Here is a 24,512-nt window from a genome sequence, read left to right on the forward strand (position 1 = left end):
ATGCCTCGAGGGTCTGGAGCTGAGGTGGTCATGATGCCTCGAGGGACTGGAGCTGAGGTGGTCATGATGCCTCGAGGGTCTGAAGCTGAGGTGGTCATGATGCCTCAAGGGTCTGGAGCTGAGGTGGATCTGAAGCTTGGGGTGGCCCCTGGTGATTCCTCCTCATGAGCGCGGCCCAGGTTCTGGACGGTCTTGATGGGAGACCTCCTTCTCTATCGTGATGTGTTCCTATGTCTTTTCTTGGCACCTGTTGCCCAGCCACTCGGTTCTGTGGCGGGGTCACCGCCCCCTGGGACCCCTCCACAGGTCGCACGTGCCCCACACTCAGATGACTTGACAGTTCGGCGGTGAAAGTGAAGCTTGAGGAAGTGCGTGAAGACGTGGAGTTTGTGGGGCTCTGCAAATGTCACTCTGAGCACAGCGTTGCAGTGAAAGTTCAGCCGGAGCCTGCGGCCCGTCACGCAGCAGGCGGAGCACTTCACGCGTGCCCTGCAGTCCTCAGCAGTTCGTCGTCCGCTTCAGCCACACACAGCAGCTCCAGCAAGTGTCCGGAGATGAAACTATATTTGGCTCTTCCTGGTGACTCCAGCTGTTAAAGGAGCCTGTGAGTGGTTATTCCCCTCAGTTGTCTCAGATCCAGCAGCTTCGCATCAAAATCCAACTGCATCTACCCATCAAGTCATACACAGTTTCCAAAATGGCTGCCTCCGCCAAGGCCAGGATCTGAATCCAGTGCAGGTTTTTGTTCCAGCCAGCCACCTCTCCCCAGTCGGTCCGTCTGACCCCTGACTGGTCAAAGTGTGCGAGTGCCTCACCTGCAGACTCCTCTCAGCGGCAGGTGGTGGCGCTGGTGTGGCCAGTGTGGCACGGCTGAGTGGAGGTCCTGCTGCCCCCCTGCCCTCCACACAGGCGCCATGATGGACCTGTCAGCCAGCAGGCTCCGCCTCCTCTCCTGGCTCCCCAGTGAGTCCTCCTGGAACGCAGCAGAGGAGATTGCTTCTTCATATGCAGCTCTTCAATCTCAGCTGCTCCCCGGTCGACCGACCTCATTATGAAGGAGGTAATGATCGGGAGGAAACCTCCTGATCCCAGCTGCTCCATTCTGAGTGAAGGATGCCTCTGAGCTTCAGCACGTGTGTGTGTGTGTGTGTGTGTGTGTGTGTGTGTGTGTGTGTGCGATCGGAGGCAGCATCCACTCTGGAGGCGTCTCCAGCGGAGGCTGGAAGCACCAAGACCACCTCAGCTCCAGACCCCACCTCAGCTCCAGACCCCACCACAGCTCCACCTCAGCTCCAGACCCCACCTCAGCTCCACCTCAGCTCCAGACCCCACCTCAGCTCCAGACCCCACCACAGCTCCACCTCAGCTCCAGACCCCACCTCAGCTCCACCACAGCTCCAGACCCCACCTCAGCTCCACCTCAGCTCCAGACCCCACCTCAGCTCCACCTCAGCTCCAGACCCCACCACAGCTCCAGACCCCACCTCAGCTCCACCTCAGCTCCAGACCCCACCACAGCTCCAGACCCCACCTCAGCTCCACCTCAGCTCCAGACCCCACCTCAGCTCCACCTCAGCTCCAGACCCCACCACAGCTCCAGACCCCACCTCAGCTCCACCTCAGCTCCAGACCCCACCACAGCTCCAGACCCCACCTCAGCTCCACCTCAGCTCCAGACCCCACCTCAGCTCCACCACAGCTCCAGACCCCACCTCAACTCCACCTCAGCTCCAGACCCCACCTCAGCTCCACCTCAGCTCCAGACCCCACCTCAGCTCCAGACCCCACCACAGCTCCACCTCAGCTCCAGACCCCACCTCAGCTCCACCACAGCTCCAGACCCCACCTCAGCTCCACCTCAGCTCCAGACCCCACCTCAGCTCCACCTCAGCTCCAGACCCCACCACAGCTCCAGACCCCACCTCAGCTCCACCTCAGCTCCAGACCCCACCACAGCTCCAGACCCCACCTCAGCTCCACCTCAGCTCCAGACCCCACCTCAGCTCCACCTCAGCTCCAGACCCCACCACAGCTCCAGACCCCACCTCAGCTCCACCTCAGCTCCAGTCCCCACCTCTGCTCCACCTCAGCTCCAGACCCCACCTCAGCTCCACCTCAGCTCCAGACCCCACCTCAGCTCCACCTCAGCTCCAGACCCCACCTCAGCTCCACCTCAGCTCCAGACCCCACCTCAGCTCCACCTCAGCTCCAGTCCCCACCTCTGCTCCACCTCAGCTCCAGACCCCACCTCAGCTCCACCTCAGCTCCAGACCCCACCTCAGCTCCACCTCAGCTCCAGACCCCACCTCAGCTCCACCTCAGCTCCAGACCCCACCTCAGCTCCACCTCAGCTCCAGTCCCCACCTCTGCTCCACCTCAGCTCCAGACCCCACCTCAGCTCCACCTCAGCTCCAGACCCCACCTCAGCTCCACCTCAGCTCCAGACCCCACCTCAGCTCCACCTCAGCTCTAGACCCCACCACAGCTCCAGACCCCACCACAGCTCCAGACCCCACCTCAGCTCCACCTCAGCTCCAGACCCCACCACAGCTCCAGACCCCACCTCAGCTCCACCTCAGCTCCAGACCCCACCTCAGCTCCACCTCAGCTCCAGACCCCACCACAGCTCCAGACCCCACCTCAGCTCCACCTCAGCTCCAGTCCCCACCTCAGCTCCACCTCAGCTCCAGACCCCACCACAGCTCCAGACCCCACCTCAACTCCACCTCACCCCCAGACCCCACCTCAGCTCCACCTCAGCTCCAGACCCCACCTCAGCTCCAGACCCCACCTCAGCTCCACCTCAGCTCCAGACCCCACCTCAGCTCCACCTCAGCTCCAGACCCCACCTCAGCTCCAGACCCCACCTCAGCTCCACCTCAGCTCCAGTCCCCACCTCAGCTCCACCTCAGCTCCAGACCCCACCACAGCTCCAGACCCCACCTCAACTCCACCTCACCCCCAGACCCCACCTCAGCTCCACCTCAGCTCCAGACCCCACCTCAGCTCCAGACCCCACCTCAGCTCCACCTCAGCTCCAGACCCCACCTCAGCGTCGCTGGGAACAGCATTTCAACCTTGTCTTCTCTTGCAGATGGTCTTCAGGAAGATCAGCGACGTGAAGCGAGAGGAAGAGGAGCGACAGAGGCGCAAGAACGAGGCCCCTCTCAACCTGCCCCCGGACCACCCGGTGCGTAAGCTCTTCCAGCGCTTCCGGCAGCAGAGGGAGGCCCGCACAGCCACCGACAAGCCGGAGGTGGTGGAGCACGACGTGGAGAAGGGTCCGGTCTACGTGGAGATCCCCAAAACGGCCATCACCACCACCAGTATCGTCACGGTCACCGAGAGCCCGGCGACGCCGTCGTCCTCCACGCCGTCGTCGGCCACCACGCCCACCCACGGCCCCGCCGACATGGCCAAGCTGCAGGTGCCGTCTCCCGTCACCCTCAACGTGGGTCGGCCCGCGGAGCCCGTCAAGGTCAAAGGCTGGGGTCGCTTCAAAGAGTCCATGGCCAAGGCAGACAACTGGAACAAGGTGTCCAAGGCCGAGTCCATGGAGACACTGCCCGAACGAACCAAAACGCACGAGTCCCAGATGTCCTTGAAGAAGACAGACTCGTGCGACAGCGGCATCACCAAGAGTGACCTGCGGCTGGACAAGGTCAGCGACTTCCGCCTGACCCCTCAGGACCGCAGTCCCGTCCAGCCCCCCGAGAGCCGCCACCCGTTCTACCCCATCCCCGAGCAAACCCTCCAGGCCTCGCTGCAGGAGCTGAAGCACGAGCTGAAGGACGACCTCAGGAACCTCAACCTGCGCATGTCGGGGCTGGAGGCGCAGCTGAGCGAGGCGCTGCAGCTCCTCAAGGCCAAGTCTGCGGCGGCTTCTCCGCAGCACATCTTTGACATCTCCCAGCCGGCCTCTCCAGAACTGGACAAGGAAGACATCTTCTCTTGAGCCGGGCGCCGCGCTGGAGCATCTGTTTACCCAGCTGGGATCCGGCACCGCTGGTTTACGAGGACAGCTGAAGGTCTTCCAGGCGTTTGGATGAGGCCACAGCGGCGTCACTGAGACCCAGCAGCCTTCGTCCACCCGGGCGATCCTGTTGGAGGCACCGCCACGCAGCGAGGCAAAGGTTGTAGCTCAGATTCTGGCGCTTCCGTCCGCAGCAGTCTCGGCTGTCGGCTTGTACATACGTCTCCGGTGCACGACGGCGGAGAACGGCCGGCCTGGTTCCGGGGAGTTGTTCTTCTGTCCGAGGGTTGTAATAGAAGCCGCATGGTTTGTTCCTGAATCACCGTATACGATTCTTTGCATGTCACGTTCAATAGTCAGCGACTTGCAGTCGGAGCTTCTTTGATTCGTCGAGGTGACTTTCTGTGTGATTAGCGTCTCCCCCTGGTGGTGGCGGCGGTGCACGACTTGTCTAAATGGTTGAAGTAGTTCTCACTCAAGAGTCTCTCGGGTCCGCTTTGTTCGATCCGCCACGTCACCCAGGACTTCATCAGAATCTGGTTCCATAAATTCAGGCACACCTTTGTGGTCTTCACAACAGAGAGACCACCGCTGACTCCCACCACGGAGTCCTGTGGGCATCCAGCTCAGACTCACCAGCACCAGTTGATGCTCTAATACTGCATGAAGCACTTCTCTGAGACCAGGAGCAGGAGCACTGAGCCGTGTCAGCTGCCACACATTCAAACACTTGCTTCAATAGTTCAGGAAACTCTAGTCCAGGTTGGAGGAATGAAGACGTTAGCATCGACGTTTCACCCACAGTTTAATGGAGTTGATCCCAGACGTCGGCAAACAGTCGGTCTCTTCCCAAAAGCTCATTTTGTAGCAGCTCGAGTTAGTAGCTGCTCCTCTCCACAGAGAGGACGAGTGTGTCTGGCGGCCTGGACAAGGTCTGTCACAGCGCGTGAAGAGACACCAAAGTTGGACTGGTCTTCTGGCTCCTCCCACTCTCAGGGGACGAATCACGGCCGGGCCACTTGTTTGAGGCTGATGTGACGCAGAACAGTGTGGACACTGACAGAGGTTTGACACCTGCTTCACAGAGGAGCAGTGCAGCTGTGTGGGAAGCTTTGAGTGGAGTCTCTACCTGAAAATATGGAGGAGCCGCAGGCCGTCGAGATCGTGATCTGATTCTCCTCCCATTCATTTTCAGTGGGAAACATTTGGGACACGAGTCATGGGTCACAGGTCAGAGGAGAGTGGAAGCCGTTCCCGACCCGGCCGCACCTTTTGGCAGGACTTAAACAAAATGGCGGCGCAGGAGAACAATCGTTGTGACTGAATCGTCTGTGGAACCAGATTCTTCGGTAAATCTCCCTGAATGTGGCGTGAGGCACGCAGGGCCTTGGCGCCGGTCTGCTTCCTGGTTTCCTGTTGTTGGAGCGCAGCACTGAGCGTCGTATTTTTATCCAGATTTATTTTTGTGAAGGCACCAGCGCCCCCGTCTCCCGTCGCCTCCTCTCGCATGCCTCCCTGGACCGTGTCCACAGCAAAATCCAAATATTGTTCCAGCCCTCTTCTCTGGCACCTTGGTGACGCACACAATCACTTTGAGCTGGAGCCGTTCTTCCAGCAGACGAGGGTTCCCCGAAGAGGCGCCGCGGTGGAAAGGAGCTCCTCGCTGAATGTGACATCGCAGCCTCTCACTCCCATCAACACCTTCTCTCCTCATGAGCCCTGCGCCTCTGCAGCGGCTGCTGAAGTGAAGCCCAGCGTCCAACATCCAGGAGGCTCATCAGAAATATGCAAGGAAGACAAGAGATATTGTATTTTAATAAGGAGTTTTACTACAGCAGAATGTTAATAACTGACCTTTCCATCCACCAAATTGATAAATAAAAGTTGTATGTCAACAGCACGTGTGGTGGACGTTTGATCGATGGAACACTATACGGGACGGACGTAAACAAACATGGCCGACCTCCAGATCCATCTCTGAGCCTCAACATCTCGACCCTGTGGAACAGATCAGCAGCTACGGTTTGAATGAGCCGCTCTCAGACTCCGCCCCCGTGAGGCGCTCCAGAACAAAACAACACTGGAAACTACTCACCAAACATCATCATTATTTCATCATCAGCTTTTATGACGCATGAACATTTATTTATTTATAATTTCCTGAAATCATTGCAGCCCGGAGCTTTTTTTAGGCTAAAATTAAAAATGTATTATTATTTTTAAAAGCTCATTTGCAAAGATCCTTATTTCCTGTCATAAATGATTGTGACTGTCCCGCAGTTTCTTTAAAAGTCTGCAGCAAAATCAGTGCGGGATTGTTTCCATGTAGTGTACATTTTCCTGTTTTTCACGTTGTAAAAAAAATAAAAAAATAGCATGGGTGAGCATTAGCAGCTTAGCGGGACCTAAAAAAGACCCGTCTTCAGATTCCTCGTCATATACAGCAAATCGTATCCATAAACCTGGTGTGTGCTAAGGCAAGACTCCAGCGAGCAGCTAGCTCTGCGCGTGAACATTAGCCAGCGTGCGTTACGACGTTCCACTTCTCAACAGACTCATTCACAGTCAACGTGAAAGACAAAACGTCCAACTGAATCTCATCCTGTCATCGATCCATCAGGTCTCCAGGAGGTCCGTTTGCCGAGGATCGGCTGGTCTTGCCTGGACCGACATGTGTCCGTCCTGTGATGAGCGTGTTTGAGCTTCTTTCAGAATTCATGTTCTTTTTCAGGTCAGAGGTAATCGTTCTATATTATTGAATATTCTTCTGAATAAATCATGGTGGCGGGCAGGACGGCGGCGCAGCCTCTCCTCGCGCACACACACACACACACACACACACACACACACACACACACACACACACACACACACACACACACACACACACTCACCCCAGAGCCGCATGAAAAATGCAGCTGTTGGGAAGTGAAGCCGGTCCAGTTAGCAGACACCATCTTCAGCTCCCTGCTGGCTTCCAGACAGAAGCCACTCCAAAGACGCTCTCCATTATTCAGCACCCTGCAGTTCCCCCTCTCTCACACACACCTGTCCAAGTTCAACAAGCTCAGCAGAGTTGTTGTTGTTGTTGTTATGCTGCCTTCCACTTCCCTCGGAGGAAAGGAAGATGGCGACGACCAGGAAGCTCTTCCCGTTTGTCCAGACATGAACATCTTCGTGATACGTATGGAAGAGGAAGAGAAAGCACAACATCACGGAATGTTTTTTTGTCCTTAACTTCTACGCCGGAGCTTCTTCTTCTACGTTCTCTCCACCAGGAGAGCTAGCTATGTATCATAAACACGAGGGAAGAAACAACTCTAAACACAATAAAAGAATGGGAAAGAAATGAAAACTTTACAGTGGAAAACTAACGAGTCACGTTGTAGAATCACAGCCTCAATAAAGAGTCCTGCCCTCGTTTCTGCCGAGTCACCCTTTGGCTTCTGAGTGGCCCCGCCCCGCCGCGGGGTTCGAGTCCCGACGTGTGACTGGTGTGACTCCGCGCTCCCCACTCTGCCGCTGCAGCGGAGCAGCTGGTCTTCACACCTGATCCGATGAGCGCAGACCTAAGAGGCTCCGGGGCCTGGAGCCGCTCAGTGTCGGCGAGGTGATAATCCGCTCTGAGCTCCAGGTGTGGGCTTCATCAGGCTGATGGAGGCTCTGAGCTCAGGCGCCACCCTGCAGCTGGTGTCAGAGCGGAGCTTCTCTGGTGGACTGAGAAGAGAGGAGGCGGAGTCTCCTTCCTCAACAGGTGGGCGTCTGCCTTACAGAGGTGCTTCACCGTGACCTGGGTCCAGGAGGCTCTCGCTGTCTGTCCAACTCCGGTCCTGGTTTCATCTTGGTCCGTTCACATCTGAGCCACCCAGCAGGTGGCAGAGTGAGCTCCACCCTCGGTGTCAGACCTTACGAAGTGACAGTCAAGAGCGATCGGGTTCTGAAGAGCGTCTTCAGATGAAGCAACAGGACGGGCTGAGTGGAACATGGAGGAGATCATCATTTCTATCAGGTCAGAAATGAGCTCGGACGACGTGAAGAGGCTCTTCCTGGTGAAGGTCATGGAGGTCAGGCTTGGCTCCCACAGGTGCTCCAACCTGCCCGTCCTTCATCTCCATCAGGAACTTTCACACTGTCACATTGTCTCCTCACACTGCGGAACAGCTGGAGACGGTGACGATCAACATCTCAGTTTATTCAAACTAAACACTTTATGAAATAGTTGTATCACATAAAACACATGAGTGAATAAAACTTCACTTGACACGCTGGGCCGGTCACCTTCCTCTGATGTTCCTCTCAGAAGCCCCGGAGACCTGACCCCTGCTCAGCTGCGCTCCAGCCTGGTTCGGACCGGTTCGGAGGTGCAGCAGAGCCGCGGAGGCTGGGGCCTTGCTGTGCGGCGGGCTCACGGCGGCTGAGACGTCCAGTCCAGCCCCACCTGAGCAAAGCAGTAGAGGCAGAGCAGCATGGGCGGAGCCAGGCTGGACCAACCTGCCAGGAGAGCACAGCGGGTCAGAAGATCACACAGGCCCTCCTGAGTCAGAGGAGGGTGGAGTGTGGCCCCTGACTCCAGAATCCTCACAGCTTTGTGATGTGTCTCTCTCTCCACTGCAGTCATCAGTGAACCTCAGGAACTTTCATCAGCCTGAAGAAACCACTGATTCGTGGCTTTATTCGCAGCATATTAGCCAGTCAGTGATCACTGTACCGTCCTGCGGTGACATCACAGCCGTCCCAGCCACTTCAGACGCATTTCACTTCAATATCAATCATAAAACTACGGACCAAACGTCTTTCAATGAATTTGGCAGAGCAAGAAATGTCAAATGAAAGGAAGGAAAAAGAGCAGCTGCGGCTGAAGACCAAACCACGCGGAGAAAACTGAGGGGCCGCACCAGGGGCCACGCCTCTCACCAGGGCTCACGAGTGTTGGAGCGGCTCCTCCGCCATGAAAACGCTCACGTGATGCTGGCGCCATTACGCCACCGTTTCATTGAGCAGCGGCGCCCGGGGAGACGAGCGAGCAGCTGCTGGGCGGACTGAGGAACCATGAGCTCCTCAGGCCACACAACCCACGGACCCCGGATGAGTGAAGGTGTGGGCAGCAGGTTGCCCACCTGCGAGAGCCAGAGGCGGAGGAGCCCCTCACACACACCTGCAGCATGAAGGTCCACTGTCATCAGTGGGCCGATGTTGGACCGATGGCCTTCATCACCACCAACACCAAGGTTTACATCAGTCCCGAACAAAAGACTCTGCGAATGGAAGACACCCCCAACTTTCACTGGAGGTGAACGGAAGCAGGAATCTCATGACACAGGGCACTGGTTACCTTGGTAACAGTGAGATCATCATAAACACACCAGTGCACCTTGTTGTTGTTGTCGTGAATGTTTCTGTAAAAGTAGTAAACAATAAAATTCTTAATAAAAGAAACACGCCGACCTGCTGCCTGGACACATGCAGTCACATCACAGCGCCTGTCCTCAGTTCTGACCTGAGAAGCAGCTGAACGGTGGAGCTGTGGAAGCGGACTCTCTGCAGGAGCCTTCACCGGGCCGCAGAGCGGCTCGGCTCAGGAAGGCTGCACTGGCTGCCCGGGGTCAGAGGTCAAGGAGGCCTCTGATTTAAGATGAGGGGGTGAATGAGGTGGGAGACCGAGCTGCTCTGGAGTCAGCCACGCTTCAGTGCCTCGCTCCGTCTCTGAATTATTCACCGCAGAAAAGAGGGCATTTTTAAAGGCAGCCTCCGGAGTCTGCAGACAGGTGGCGCTCTCAGCAGCTCATCAGCACACGGCTGCATCACTTCAGTGCTGACTTGAGAGGGTTGGAGCTCAGCTGAGGGATGAAGCTGATCATCAGAGTCAGGAGCCCACACCGTCCCACACCCTCACCTCAGACAGGCAGGGGCCGCACCTCACTGCTCCCACAAGAGACTGGAGATGGTGAGCGAAGGGCCAGGCTCCACTAGCAAACGAGAATCTTTACACATCTTCATGACAAGACCCTCAACCTTTTCCTCAGCCTCTGGACCGAAGCATCCACAACACGTGACCTGAACCAGGATTCTGGGCCAAAGTGGAGGCCAGTTATTTTGATGGTTTCAGCCTGAAAACGACGGCGGCCCTCACTTCCCAGAAGTGTGGGCAGCGTTGGTTAAAAAGCTGTGCTGGATCTCACAAAGATGGAAGTACAAGAACACAGCAGGAAACAGCAGCAGAAGTTTGAGGAGTCCGGTGAGAGCCAGGCGAGCCAGAAACATCTGCTTGTCTCCACGATTTAGCCACGCGGATCTGGGACGCTGCACAGCAGCGCCACGTCCTGCTGCTCCTGACTCTGCTGCTGTCAGGACCAACACATAACCCTGGGTGAGGTGGACCTCGGTAGCTGGGTCACCATCCTGAGCTGAGCCGAGGCTGATGGTGAAGAGGCCGCTGACACGCTCTCAGAGGGACGCGTCAGGCGATCGATATGGACCGACTCCTTCGACAAACAAATGATACCAGGCTCCATCTGTGCTGCTGAGTCAGCACGCCGCCGGCTGAGGGGGCAGCCAGCTTATCATGTGCCGACAGACTCCAGCATCGGCTGCCATCTTGCTGCGGGTAACAAACTGAGGCGGCCATCCATCTGCCTGGGAGGCTCACAGCGAGTCGACCACGCAGCAGCGCGGGCGCTCGGCCACTGGCTAAAGGTGAGGAGCACAGCAGAAGTACCTCGCAGGAAGACTCTCCTCCAGAAGACCGTGCCGACATGAATCCCACCCAGAAAGACCAGATTAGAGAGGATGAGCAGAGCGGTGGAGAAGGAGGAGAGGAAGGCCAGGCCGCGCCTTCTCATCATCACCGGCACGCGCCGTTCCTGCGGGGAGCCAAGGAAGAGCAGAGTCACAAGTCATGCTGGACCAGTCACGTGGAGGAGAAGCAGCGGGAGAAACAAGTCTGATCAACGACCCGGACCATGGGCGAGAGAGAGACAGAGAGGGAGAGAGAGAGAGAGAGAGAGGGAGAGAGAGAGAGACAGATAGAGAGAGAGAGGGGTGAACACCAGGTGAGACACCAGGTACACACATATACAGTGGTACCTCAGTTTTCTAACGTCTCGGAATTCGAACAAAAATTTTGTGATTTTTTTTGCTTCTGATTTCGAACGAAAATCCAGAACTGGAACGCCCCTGAAAAAAGCCAGACAAACATAAGGTACACGGGTCGACCAGCTGACCCACGAGGCGCTCTGTTATTGTGTCTAACGCAGCCTCTGTACGCAGACGTGTCCCGTTAGCTCCATTGACTGACTGTTTCTTCTTCATATTGAGGTGTCAAACCTTTCCTGTCTCCACACCGGACCATGGTAGAGTGTCACAGGGGAGGTGCTGGAGCAGCACTCCAGGGTCTGATGTCCTGTTGTGGGCTGGAGCTGGGACAGGGATGAGGCCAGTCTGGGACAGAGCGTGACTTGGTTTATGACTTTGTCACAGCCAAACTGCACAGAAGCGCACATTCAGAGCTGGACACGCACCGGGCACCTCTTCCCTTCTGGAGAGACGCCACTCACTCGGCAACCCCTCCCACATGCAGCGGCCACACACACAGAGGAACAGCCACCTGCAGCAGACGCTCTGCATTCACTCCGACAAAAGCCTGTTTTAAGGCTCGGAACGCATTAGTTCTTTTTCCATTCATTGTAATGGGAAAAATCCATTCAGATTTCGAACAAATTGGTTCTCGAACGGCCGTCTGGAATGGAATGTGGTGGAGAACCGAGGCGCCACTGTATATATATATATATATATATATATATATATATATATATATATATACATATACATATATAAAATATGTGGGTTTTCCAGGTCTCTCAGCCAGACAACCCACATATTTGCCCGGAAATAAAGAAAAAAATTCAAAACACAGAGGTTTCAGCAGCAGGACCATTAAAGCGTGTTAAGTTTTTGAGATTTTGAGGCTGAAAACCTTTCCACCTCAGACGAGAGTCATGTTCTGAGCGGGAGTCTGGTCTCAGCAGCACCTCACTGAACACTCTCCCGCACACTGATGGGATGTGGCAGCAGGAGCGGTGGGTGGTCCACTGTCCCTACTGTAGCCCTCCAGCGTGACTCGGGCTAAATCGGAGCGGACCGCTCTCTCTTCAGCTCCGACGGCTTTTAATGAAATCACGTCAACACGTTGAGCGGCGAGAGGAGAGCAGCAGTGGGAGGAGCAGCCCGCCTGACTCACCAGGGGGCCTTGCACCCAGGGAAGACTGAAGAAGGACTTGAAGCCGGTCTCCAGCAGAAGCCCGGCCCAGTTCATCAGGGCCCAGTACTGCAGGTAGTCGTGTCCTCCGTGCCAGAAGCAGACGAATCCAAAGGTGAGGCCGCTGGAGAGGAGCTTGTGCAACAGCCCGTGTCGGGATCCGCCCAGAGGCAGGTAGATGTACCTGTGGAGTCAGAAGAGGTCCACAGTCAGACTCCACCATGGTCACGGGCAAGTGGGAAGGTGAGGTGAGGTGAGCTGGGTGGACGTGAGGGCAGCTCTGAAGCGCAGGGAGGCAGCAAGACTTGAGAGCAGTCTGCCGTTCTGGAGCCTCGGAAACCAGGTTGGTGTGAAGATGTAGGGGGGAGCTGTTGAGGCTCAGCCTCGGGGGCAGGATTCATCTTGAGACCAGCAGCACAGGGCTGATGTTGGCCTCCAGAATCCTGATGGAGAAGGTACCTGGGCAACCGGGTGAGAAACGGGCAGTCCTTCTCAAATAGGAACATTTCAGCCATACTAGAATAAGTAAGTCTTTTCTGGGATACAATGTTATGCTGAGAAGTACGTTTATAGACAAATGATACTATTAACAGAGGCAGCGAAGGGTTGGGGGGGCGCGAAACAGAAACGAACTGAGAAGCAGTGGGCCACTGCAACAAGACACAGGTGGACAGACGGCACTATAGAAGCAAGCCCAGAGAGAGGAGGCAGGTGGGAGCGATGGATCGATCACGGTCACACCACACCAGACATGTAGTGGTGGTGGACAAGGAGCAGAAGAGTTGGTGGTGATAGACCTGGCCAGAGCAGCCACACCAGTCCCGAACCTGGAGTAGTGGCTCCATCAGATCCCAGGAAGGACATCTGAAGCCTCAGTCCAGAGGAGCTCAGATACTGCGCAGAACCCTCAAGCTCCCAGGCCTCGGGCAGAGGAGCCCAGCTCCAGCTCCAGAGAGAGAGACACAGTTACCAGCCCAAGAGGGTTTTTCATTTTGTTCATTCATTTCCTTGTAGCAGAAAAGCTGGTCTGACTGGGGATTTGTTCTGAGGCTCCAAGACACGTGGGGTGATTCCTCAGCATGCGGTTCTTGGGTGGTTGACCCCTGGCCTGGGCGCTCGTGCACGTGTATGAAACAAAGCAGCCCGGCCTGCCCCCACCACTGTTTAAACTGTTTCAATGCGGAGCAGTGTTCTGTAATAATTCCACCCTAGAAAGACGGTGGCGGCAGCAGCAGCAACCTCTGTATCCAAGCCGAACAAAGAGGGCGAGGAGCAGATGACGCCTGACTGAAGCAGCCGCCAGCAGAGAGCAACATCCCGCCCTCCGGTGATCAACGTGCAGCGCGGCATGAAGAGAAACGCTCCCCGAGATCGCGGCGTCTCTGCGCCCTCCATCACACTTAGAGAGCAAGATCCAGCGCCGGCCGCTAATTAGCCCGGCCTCCCTCTGGCTCATCAATGGCCCTGGAAGACGAGCCGGAATATTTGGGGCTTTAAATAGAGCGGCCGGGATGAAAGCGGCAGCGGAGCAGATGGAGAGGCAGAGCAACACGGACGTGCACCTGACCCATCAATTCACTGCAATATCAAGCAGCAGTGATGAATATTCACACGGGCAGGTGGCTCCGAGAAGCACGCGCAAGACGAGAACATTATGACCAGCTGGGCCAACTGACACACACGCAGCGTCTGCACCGCCGGACACAAAGACCAAGAGCTTCTCCACAAGTTTGCAGCCCCAGCAAATTGGTCCCAACAAGAAAAGAACACTGCCATATGCAGAGACAGAAACACACACACACACACACACACACACTCTCTTAAGTGATGACAGATGAATCAAAGTAACTGAGTAGCTCCCCTTGGCGTGCCTTTCTTTTGTCGCCCCCTTCAGTTTCCCTCCCTTCTCTTCGTCTGCCTGAGCCTACTCAGTCTGGAGCGGCAGGCTGTCCGTGCTCCACACCTGGCGACTTGTGTTCCTGGTAAACAGACCTTCTGAGCGCTGGAACGCTGCGTGTGTTATGGTCCGTAGCTTCACTGCTCTGACCTCCGTGTTTCCAGGCCCCCAGCTGTTGAACTCTATGTTGAACTCCCTGGTCAGTTGGTTCTCACTTGAACGCAGCCGTGAAATGAACATGGTCTGTAGTTGGGAATTTGTGGAGGCAGCTGAGAGGAAAAGGTTTCAAATATAGCCGAGTGTGCAAATAAACAGGAGGGATCAGATGGTTCTCTGATGTAGACTGGAGCTACAGTACCTCAGTCCGACCAGACTTGAGGGCTCTCGGCGTGTGGACGACCAGCCCTGGTTGCGGGGGACTGCTGGTGGAAGAGTGAAGCAGCAGCCACTTGGCCGCCCTGGGAGACGAGGTGTCAGTGAGTCATGCAGATCACATCAGTGAACACCTCCGCACCGCTCCAGCACTCTTCACACACGGTCAGCAGGATTTCAGCACTGCATTAAAACCTCCTTAAGAGCACTTTGCGCAGGAGGAAGAGGGTTTGGTGTCAGGGGCATCGCTCTGCGTTTGCTGCCGCATAATTGCCAGCGATGCCATTAAGCATCCAAGAACAGTTTCCAGGGGACACAGACTCTAATAGAAACTTTCATTTGCAATTGAAATAGGAGCATCTCAGGGGAGCGTGCGCCGTGTCGGGGACTGGAAGGTGCAGTGGCGGCAGCCTGGGGGCGCCAGGCCACCATCCTCGCTGGATCCACTCACTCAGGCTTCTGGCGCCCTGAACTGTAAAACACGGGCCGCCCTCCTGTACTCACAGCAGGACGCAGCGGTCAGTGGTGCCTGTATCACACGCCACTCCTGAGTCATCACGCTGGCTTCCATGAAAAGGCTGTTTCTGCACAGTTATTTCTCCAAATAAGATTTGCAGATTCTCGACCCATTTACAGCTGTAGCTTGGCCGCCATATTTGTTAACTGGCATCATCTGGCGGCTTTCCATATTTCACAAACTGGTTGCAGTTCACCACACGCACACGTACACACACACACATAAAATGAATATATGAAAGACAATGGACAAAACTGTAGATAAAAATGTTAAATTGTACTTTTCTCAAGGATCAGGGTCAGCTGAGTGAAGCAGCTGCTCAGGAGACTCCCGCATCTGAAAGTGTTACCGTGGCAACTGCTACTGAGTTCAGCTCTGTTAACCATTATTCGACTCAGATGTTTCTGCTTATCAAGTTCTTTCTGTACAAACAGCTTGTTTAATCAAAGCAGGTTGTAAAGTCAGTGGTTGACATGGTGTGTTGGGAGGTCAGGGGGCGGGGCAGGGGGCGGGGCCTGTTTCAAGATCCAAAGCAAGAGCCTGGACTGACTTTGCCCTGTTCCCATATTTCGGCCTGGGAAGTTGGAGAGCTCTTTCGACAGCAGCCAAGCGTTGAGCAACATTATTACACCGGAGGAGACAAATGTGCCATTATTCAGCTGTCATAAGGACTCGCATGGTAAAACACCAGGCAGAAACACTGCAATTATCACGACAGCAGCAGACGAGCAAACAAGAGCCGGCGTCTTAAAAGCCTGTTTTCCGCGGCGCCTGGGTGAAGCAGCCCTGTGGAGCAGGAGGATCACAAGCCCCAGGAGGCTGCGCCAGTGAGCATCATTAGGAGCAGGCGGAGGGAGTGTACGTGCACCCGCCCCGGCACAACACATGCTCAGGATAAACAGGAGCCCGTCGGGCCCTCAGGGTTCAGCAACCTGCTCATCATCATGAGGAAGCCCACATGCAAATGCTGCATCCTTCTCTATGGTGATGACACGCAGCGGCTGGAGCCTTCTGAGGCGCCAAGACTGGCGAGACGCTGGTGGTCTCATGCTCTGGTTCAGTGAGAGGAGCAAGTTTGTGAGAAGAAGAAAAACAAAGGCACAAACTAACCAGGGTCGGCAGCTGAAGCATGAAGCCTCTCCAAAACAGCAGGGTCAAGGAAGCGCACCGTGCTGATGGGAAACGAGTCGGTGCTCGGATGTTAAACTACTAGAAATGCTGCTGAACAAAGGGAACGAAGGCAGCACACGGCTGCCTGCAGGGGCCGATTACAACTGGTCCGGTTCGCGTGGTTGACAGTTGCACGTCATGTTGGAAGAAGAGCGCCCCAGGAATCAGAGGCAGACAACAGTGAGGCGGAGCTCAGGTCGATCAGCAGGAGACGACTGACAGCCTTCACGAGGGCGCAACACTGGCCAGCAGCTTCACTGAGACGGGTCTCATCTGTACGAGTCTCCTCTTCACTTGTCACGGTTTCCTTTAGCTGCCAAAAGTCTGGTTCTTAAGTAAAGCAGACATAACGCTTGGTAAAAAACGAGTCAGCTGAAGTCACAAAGCTAGAGTGAGTGAGTGAGTGAGTGAGTGAGTGAGTGAGAGAGTGAGCAATGGAATGAATGAATGAATGAGTGAGTGAGTGAGTGAGTGAGCGATGGAATGAATGAGTGAGTGAGTGAGCGATGGAATGAATGAGCAAGTGAGTGAGTGAGCGAGCGAGCGAGTGATGGAATGAATGAGTGAGTGAGTGAGTGAGTGAGTCATGGAATGAGTGAGTGAGCGAGTGAGTGAGTCATGGAATGAGTGAGTGAGCGAGCGAGCGAGCGAGTGAGCGAGCGAGTGAGCGAGCGATGGAATGAGTGAGTGAGTGAGTGAGTGATGCAACCCAAAGGGGCAAGGTCATATATCTGTCGTATGACTATAAAGATGGATGAACTCTAATAATTCTGTTTGACATGAAACGTTTGTGTTTTGTGCGCAAGGTACTGGTGTGTTAGATTCCTCTGGGCCGTCTACAGTGTGTTCTGCTGAACAACATAAACCCAGCCACCTCGAGTTTCTGTTCAGGGGAAACTTGCAGCATAATGAAGACAGTCTGGAGCGTGTTCCTCTCAGCTCTGGCTCACTGTTGGTCACAGCACTGCTGCCAGAAACAGATGAGCTGCTGAACATACACTGTCGAGGTCTTCACTCTAATGAGGAAATGGCAATTGATATCTGTGAGGATGAAAGTTTCGGACTTTCACTTGAATGAGATGGACCTTTGCTGACCATCTGAGGTGAGCGTAGCATGTGGAGGTGAGTTCTCCATCTGTAGAAGAGCCTCTTACCTGATGAGCCACCGGTACAGACCCTTGTCAAAGTGCCTGCCGGGAGGAAGAGAAGAAAACACATCAGACATTCACATTTACATCACAATGCAACACCTGAGCACAGAGGCTGCGTGTGTACGGCGGCGTGTGTGCGTGCGTCGGCCCTTTGTCATTAAGAAGATTAGAAAGGTGCATTTTGTTTGGAGCCGTCAGCCTCCACAGAGCCGCCTATAAACTGGGCTTGTTTCCTCTGACGTCCGGCGACAGCTTTATGCATTCCATCAGTGCTGCTGACCAGCTCAGCACACGCTCCCCAGGACGCAGAGGAAAGTGGTGGTCAGCAGCAGCCAGTGCCAAGAGCAGTGACCTCGCGTCTTCACCGGGAAACCTCCGCTTCATTCACAGCCTTCATCAGCCACTGCAGCCGGTTTGATCGGCCCAATTTCAAGCTCATTCCCAAACCTTGCCCGGAGTCTGATGTTAATCACAAACGGTGAATGTTTAATGGTGAAATGAAGATGAAACTTGACTGCAATATTCAGGAGCAGACGTTGGATTTATCCCCAGCAGCTGACCGGGGTTTTATCTTCTCATAAACCTGCCAGAGAGACTCTATTATCTGAAGCAATCGTGACCCCTTCAGTTTGCACCCAGAACCTTCACAACCGCCCTGACGACGCTTTCTTGGGCATTCATCCACTGGAAACCCAAACCCAGAGAAGCACTGCTCAGATCTTCAAACAGATCTGTCGTAGTGAACCAAAGACCACTGGTAATGACAGCAGTGATCGTGAGGGACTGGATGGACGGACAACAGTTGCTGACACATTGGAAAATCCCTGTGACTTCACAGTTGTTGCTGGATTAAAGGATTGGCTGCTTGTATCCACTTGGTTTAAGAGAAGCTTTAACTAACCCCTGAAACTTAAAAACCAAACCAGGCTGAGGCCTCCGGACCACACCCACTGTTGAGAGACGGAGTGCAGTCTGGCCACAGGTGTCTCTCAGCACCTGTGCGGGATGCTGGGGCCCAGCACCAGGGGGCGACACCACCGGGAGCCTCATACCTCATCTCTCCCCCTGAGACCTGCTGCAGGGTTCTTCATTACAGCTCAAACCAGGGCTACACTTCACTGACAGGTCTCATCTGTCATGCATTCATACCACTTCGTACAAGACGTTACTGACATTCAGGATCACTTCGATCAAGCACTTCAAGCTGCAGAAATCAAATGGCTCTGTCCTGTTCCTGCTTTGTGGTTGGGTTAAGGGTCACGGTCAGGTTTTAGAAACCGTGTCAGAAGTGACCAGGCGTGACGCTGAACATTCATGACATCTTCTATAAAGCCCTATAAAACACTGTGATGCCTTTAGAATGCAGTAAGATCAGGTCACCAATGAGAGCTTTCAGTCACGTGTCACCAAACGTCTGAAGTGGCAACTGCTCTGATTGCTGCTGATGACTGGACATGAGACCACTGATTGACCTGCAGTAAACACTTGACACTATGTTCTTGGTGTCAAGGACAGAGAGGTTCTGGTCAACACAGGCATGTCATGAGGACTGGCTCCATACCGTGATGATGCTTGACACGGCTGATCTACAGCCAGGGGCTGAACCCTCAACATCACCACAGAAAACTGTGGAATAAGAAACACATTTCAGTTGAATTGAACGGCGATGGGCACGATGCAGCGCTGAGACACCTTCTCAGAGCACATTTCCCATCTGAACTCTGTATGTTCTCGCTCAGACGCAGGTTCCCTCTGTTGCCCACACAGCGAGAGCCATGGCACTGACGTAACACATCCCTAGCCAGAGCAGCAAGCAGAACACAGGAGGTGTATTCCTGTACAGGTTGCTGGCTCCGTCACATCGCTGGGCACCAGCGCCGTCGTCTTTGATGTCTGGATTTCTCTTATCATCCAGCTCACCTGGCAGTGGCTCACCAGACCCGGCCGCTTGCACCTTAAATCTCAGCTCTCACAGAGAGAACTTCAGAGTCACCAGCAGACGTGTAGCTGGCAGCATGTGAAGTCCGCATCACTTCAACCTGCTTCATCCTGGCCCCTGAGCTGATACCGGTTCAGCAGCCCCTGACTCACAGCCTCTCACTCAGGAACTCCCCAAAATAGAGGGCGAGGGACAGGAGAGATGGGCAACAAGCAGCTCAAGCAAGACGGAGTCCGACAGAACATGATCATGTGCTGACACTTGACGGCCAGGCAACGCAGCCTGTCACCTCCGTTGCACCCCACAACTCACCTCCACATCCCAGTGAAGCTGTACATGATGCTGACACAGCGGGGCAGCTCGGGGGGCACCACCCCATCCAGAGTGGCCAACATGGACGGCAAGCCAAACAAGACCAGGTACTTGACATAGAAGAACTGGACCAGCGCCAGAGCCAGGCCGCCTGGAAGGTAGCAGCAGCAGCAACGATTAGAGCGGCATCAAGTCACTGAGTGAGAGACGTGTGTGGGAGCCTTAGAGCAAAGGCCACTAAAACGCCATCAGTTGATGTGAATAATAAAAACTAGGAGCGGGATTCGATTGAAAAAATGAATCTAGTTAATTAGAGGATTTGTCATTAATTCATCTCAATGAATCGCAGTTTACTGGTATCAGAATATTTGCCACAAGAAGCTGCATTTTTCAATGTGAATGAATTTAGTATATGATTGAATCCAATGATGGAGCCATACATTACATGTGAACACCAGAATATTGTTGATTCTGCATCAGTCTGACAACAGCACAATAAATCACCAGGTCAAGTTTTTATATCACCTGAGTTCAACTCAAGCTCTTTGAAAATATTTCTGTAAGAATTCCAAGTCCATCCAGAGTGGTGGAAACCCTGGCCATTGTGTAGAGAAAAACCTCCCTGAACCAAAGCAAACAGATGCTTTTGTTTGCTTTGGTTCAGGGAGGTTTCCTCCGTGTTTGTTGTTGTTGTTGTTGTTGTTGTTGTTCTCATCCTCGCTGCCACGTGTCTGCTGCATCAGTGGGAGCACTGGAGCAGGAACTCCCTGTTGTCTGGAGAGCAGACTGTTAAGTTAAATTAAATTAAATTTGAAAAAAAAAATAACCCAAAAAACAATACATTAAAATTTAAATAATTTTTTGTAGTAAAGAATGAATCGTAATAATGTTGTAATTAATTAATTGTAATTAACCTGTAAAAGTCCCACCACTAATAAAAACAGTGGCTCCAGTGTTGTTTAATATCTGCTGTCTAATTCACAATGGTGGTCTGGGCATAATCTGGCAGGTTGGCCCTAATCTTCACATCTAGCCTCAGGACTCACAAAGAACAATGGCCATCCACCTGAGTGTAGATGGTCCAGTGACCAGCCACAGAGGAGAGTCCCAGAACACGGATAAGGACCTGAATTCTTAATGGCAAAGAGACAGGACTGTAAGTGACACATGTGAGCCAGAACAGCCAAACTGGCGTCAGCAAAGTGGCACGATAACACAAGCACCACATCAAGGTTTGTCATCAAACAGTGGGGTGATAAGGAGCCCATCAGGAAGCCAGAGAGCAGGACACTCATCAGGACTTTCCAAAAGCCAGCAGGGAAGTGGGTTTGCTAAAGTCTGCTTCTCCCAAACTTGTGAGAGTGTGTGATGTGGTAAAGAGAAGATGAAAGCAGAGGGAGGAAATAAGTCCTCACCCAGGGCCCAGGGAGGGAGCATCTCTAAGTAGGTCTGGCTGGACTGGATGGCGTGCATGTACATCACATGGATCATGCACTCGGCAATGCACCACCACAGCAAGAGGCGAGCGGCGCGGAGGAGGAGGAAGGTCACACCAGACTTGGTCTCAGCGGCGGGTCGCTGCATCTGTGGACGCACATCAGTGTTGGTGAAAAACAAATAAGGAAGACGGAGTCACGACAGATCAAAGTGGTTCAGGGCTCTGGAGGAACGAGTGCTTCTCTGTGAGATGAAGCTGGAAACGATTGCGAGGAGACAAACCAATATCCTTGAATGAGTAAAGTGAGAGGCCGAACGTTAGCCCCTGAAGGTGGTCCTCAGATCCCTGGAGGTCCAGGTGGATCTCTGCTCTCCCAACACTGATGAGGCTTACTCTTCATCACTTCCTTATTGTTGTCAAAAACCAAAATCAAGTTGATGCTGTTGAGTTGATCCAAACCAGCTGATTCAAGTGATGAAAACACAGGTATCTCCATTTGTATTGTGATAACATAATAATTACATAACATAAAGCATTTACCTTTATTTAACATAAAGTTAAATGTTTTATGTTAAATGTGAATAGACTCTCATGGATCCACCGGCGGGAACAACCTCAAATATACTCCATACCAAATATGTGATTAAGGTCATGACAGTAAGATGGATTTCCAAACAAAATTGGAAACAATGTTGCCGTTTCATATCTGAGCTGACCTTCTCAGAGTCCCAGGGCCCACCAGGGCCCACCAGGGCCCGGGTGGAAGAAATGGCTGACCTTTGCTCTGCACCATCATCAGCAGGGTTCCAGTGTGGCAGTGCTTCAGGCTCTCACCTGATGCACATAGTCGCTGTAGGTGATGATGGGTCCATTGTAGAAGAGCGGGTGGTAGAAGGTGTATGAAAGCAGCCAGCCCAGCTGGAGCAGCGCGCCGCCGTCTCGCGGGCTCCAGCAGTGGTCCAGGCTGAAGCTGATGAAGCGAAGACCGCACACGGCCACACTGAAGAGCAGCAGGTAAAACTCCTCCTCGGTCTGGTACCAGCCTCTCTGTCCATAAACCAGCCACAGGTTTCAAATGAGTCCAGATGGGATTTAGAAGCACCAGACATTTGGCTCACAGCATGGAGGAAGGCCTGGCTTCACACAGACGACAGCAGCACAAGAGTTAAACAATAAAGGGCAGCAGCGTTTACATGCGCTCTCAAACGTTATTAAAAGGCCAATCTACAAATGAGTGAAGTTTCAGTAAGAGCCGATGTTGCTCGTTGCTTTGGTGTATTCTGCCCTCTAGCGTTAGACAGCAGTTACTGCAACTGACATGAATTCTCCTGATCTATACAGTAGGTGCTATGTTTATATCAGGGATCTGTTGTTGGGATCAGACCAGAGAGCGCTAAATATATAAGAACGGGGTTTAGAGGAACATTAGGGAGCACTGATGACCGCTCACATGATGCTGAGCTCTCCTGCAGCTTCAAATCCAGTTGATGCTGCCTACAGCAGCACCACTGGCATCGAGTGGCCTTGAGGTAGGACTCTGACTCCAACCGTGTACCCTGGTGTGACAGTGTGGCAACAACAGTGTGGCAACATGTGCAGCAGTTTGACTGTTCCTGCAAGAGCTACAGCCCAATCCATACACACACAAGCTGTGTTTACACAGACGAAGAGTGCAGCCAGCTGCTTGCTGCAGGGGTTTTGTCCGACTTGTTTGAAACTGCCTGTAGTTGTTAATGAATCCAAGAGCAAATAAATAACATTCAGTTTTGTATGATGAACATACTTTTAATATTTGCCCCCTCACGCCTCAGTGTGAATCCCAAAGATCATTATGTATCATTGCGTAGGAAAGTACTGATTGAAATATATTTTATTTTAAAGTGCTCTGTATGTTTAAGAATATACTGAACTTCCTTTCGTACCTTTGTGCCATTTTTTTTATCTTTTCCAATTACTTTTTAGTTCGAGTTGTCTTATTTATTTTGATACATCCTTGCTCTACAATAGATGATTTGACTCCCCTGACTGTGGGAGGAAACCTGAGTGAAGAACATAAAAGTCCTCCATTGGAAGCTGAGTTGAACATACGACCATCATGTTGCGAGACTTCAGCACTAACACTTCATTTCCCAGGCCTTCCACTGGGGGGCGACACTTTGAGGATGCCCAGCTGACCAGTGTCCACACCTGTAATTCCTGCAGCTCATGCAGGTGGAGGGTGGAGAGCAGCAGCAGCAGGTTACAGGACCAGCACAGGGCTGGCGTCTTGAGCTGAGCGACACAGAAGGACAGGCTGAGATGCAGCAGCAGCACCAGCACTCCTCTGCTGCCCAACACCCCAGCAGCTGCCACCACACCATACACTGTCAGGGCTGCCATCCTGAGCTGGGGGAGGACAGTCAGGCGCAGATTTAGGGACCTCACCTCATCGTCACTATCTAGAAAGCGCTGGTTGCTCATGGCACCTTGGGGACAGCGATGCTGGTGAGTCTGGAGACCACGGCATGTCCAGTCAGGCTCCACAGAAGAGACTTCTTTGCCCACTCGGTCCAGAATGTCCACTCAAAATCAGAGGCGTCCTGCCAATGGAAGAGTGACATACGACCACAGATAAATCACCATTCTTTCACACGCATCAAGAGCCATCTGGCTGAAGGAAACAGTCTACGCAAGGCTCTGGCATCTGGGTGCCGACGCACCTGGAGCGGGGAACCATCGCCTGTGTGTCCATGCTCTCACATCAATCACTTACCCTCCTGAATCCTTTGACGAGCCCCGGCTCCAGCTGGAAGGCTCTTTCCAGAGCCCTCTCATGCACTGACGGTGAGAGGAGGAAACCACACTTCAGCTATGTTCACATACTTTTGAAAACGCGTCTCACCTTTGGAGAACTTGTGCAGGTGATAAAAGGAGTAGAGATGCGCGCCCAGTGACAGCAGCCAGTAAAGAGCAACCTCGGTCCGTGGGAGCAGCGGGTGCGGGGGCTTGGACGTCATCGGTGCTGGGAGCCGGACCTCAGGAGGGACCGTCCCAGCGAGATCAGCACGAGCCACTCGCTCTGCTAAACCAACCGGAGAGTTTCCCCGGTCGCGCACACAGCTAGCATTAGCTTTAGCAACAGCGCCCTGACAAAGTTCTCGCAACTGTCAACACTGACGTCCACTTACAGCGGCCGCTTTCAAAACCCATATGACGCGCTCACTTCCGCATCACTCAAGCCCAATGTCCTCTCCAGCCAGGCCAGGAGGCCGGGGCTCCGAACATAAACAGTGTACAGCGAGTCACGCCGCGTGAGTCACGCCGCGACATCTGAGGAGACCGGTGCACTGACTGTGAGACTGGGGCGCATGCGCCGGGCTCCGTCGACTCGTTAGGGGCGTGTCCTTTTTGTAAAACCTTTATTTAACGAACAATCTGAGGAAACGTCAATGAAATCCAGTTCGCGGCTTTGACTTTGAGGCGATGCGTTTGCTATACCTTTGTCGATTT

General features: G+C 53.7%; 2 protein-coding genes across 15 annotated transcripts in view; one reads left to right on the top strand and one right to left on the bottom strand.

Annotated features, from left to right (window-relative positions):
- The window catches only part of LOC128764743 (potassium voltage-gated channel subfamily H member 1-like), a 49,748-nt gene extending 43,170 nt beyond the window's left edge, over positions 1-6,578 (top strand). For 3 of the 7 annotated variants that reach the window (XM_053874812.1, XM_053874816.1, XM_053874817.1), the window contains exon 13: positions 3,095-6,576. In XM_053874812.1, coding sequence (XP_053730787.1) covers positions 3,095-3,955 — 861 coding nt within the window. In that variant the 3' untranslated portion in view covers positions 3,956-6,576. Of the gene's footprint in view, positions 1-3,094 lie in introns of all 7 variants that reach the window. The other 4 variants (XM_053874814.1, XM_053874811.1, XM_053874813.1 and 1 more) reach the window with 3 other exon arrangements.
- Positions 1-24,314, bottom strand: hhat (hedgehog acyltransferase). Of its 8 annotated transcripts, none has more exons than XM_053874824.1 (14): positions 24,191-24,314; positions 23,905-24,084; positions 23,776-23,840; positions 23,489-23,602; positions 23,211-23,408; positions 21,858-22,070; positions 21,001-21,169; positions 19,586-19,736; positions 17,338-17,373; positions 12,210-12,411; positions 10,689-10,833; positions 8,252-8,464; positions 3,078-8,134; positions 1-973 (listed from the first exon to the last, which is right to left on the bottom strand). In XM_053874824.1, exons 1-12 carry the CDS (start codon positions 24,210-24,212, stop codon positions 8,379-8,381), a joined length of 1,581 nt encoding a protein of 526 aa, XP_053730799.1. In that variant the 5' UTR covers positions 24,213-24,314; the 3' UTR covers positions 1-973; positions 3,078-8,134; positions 8,252-8,378. The 8 variants fall into 8 exon arrangements, with proteins under 8 accessions (XP_053730799.1, XP_053730800.1, XP_053730798.1 ...); XM_053874825.1 differs by having other exon boundaries at positions 8,231-8,464; XM_053874823.1 differs by having other exon boundaries at positions 3,078-8,464.
- Between the last annotated feature and the right edge of the window lie 198 nt (positions 24,315-24,512).

The sequence above is a fragment of the Synchiropus splendidus genome, chromosome 9 (assembly GCF_027744825.2).
Source record: "Synchiropus splendidus isolate RoL2022-P1 chromosome 9, RoL_Sspl_1.0, whole genome shotgun sequence".
In the NCBI taxonomy this organism is placed as follows: domain Eukaryota; kingdom Metazoa; phylum Chordata; class Actinopteri; order Syngnathiformes; family Callionymidae; genus Synchiropus; species Synchiropus splendidus.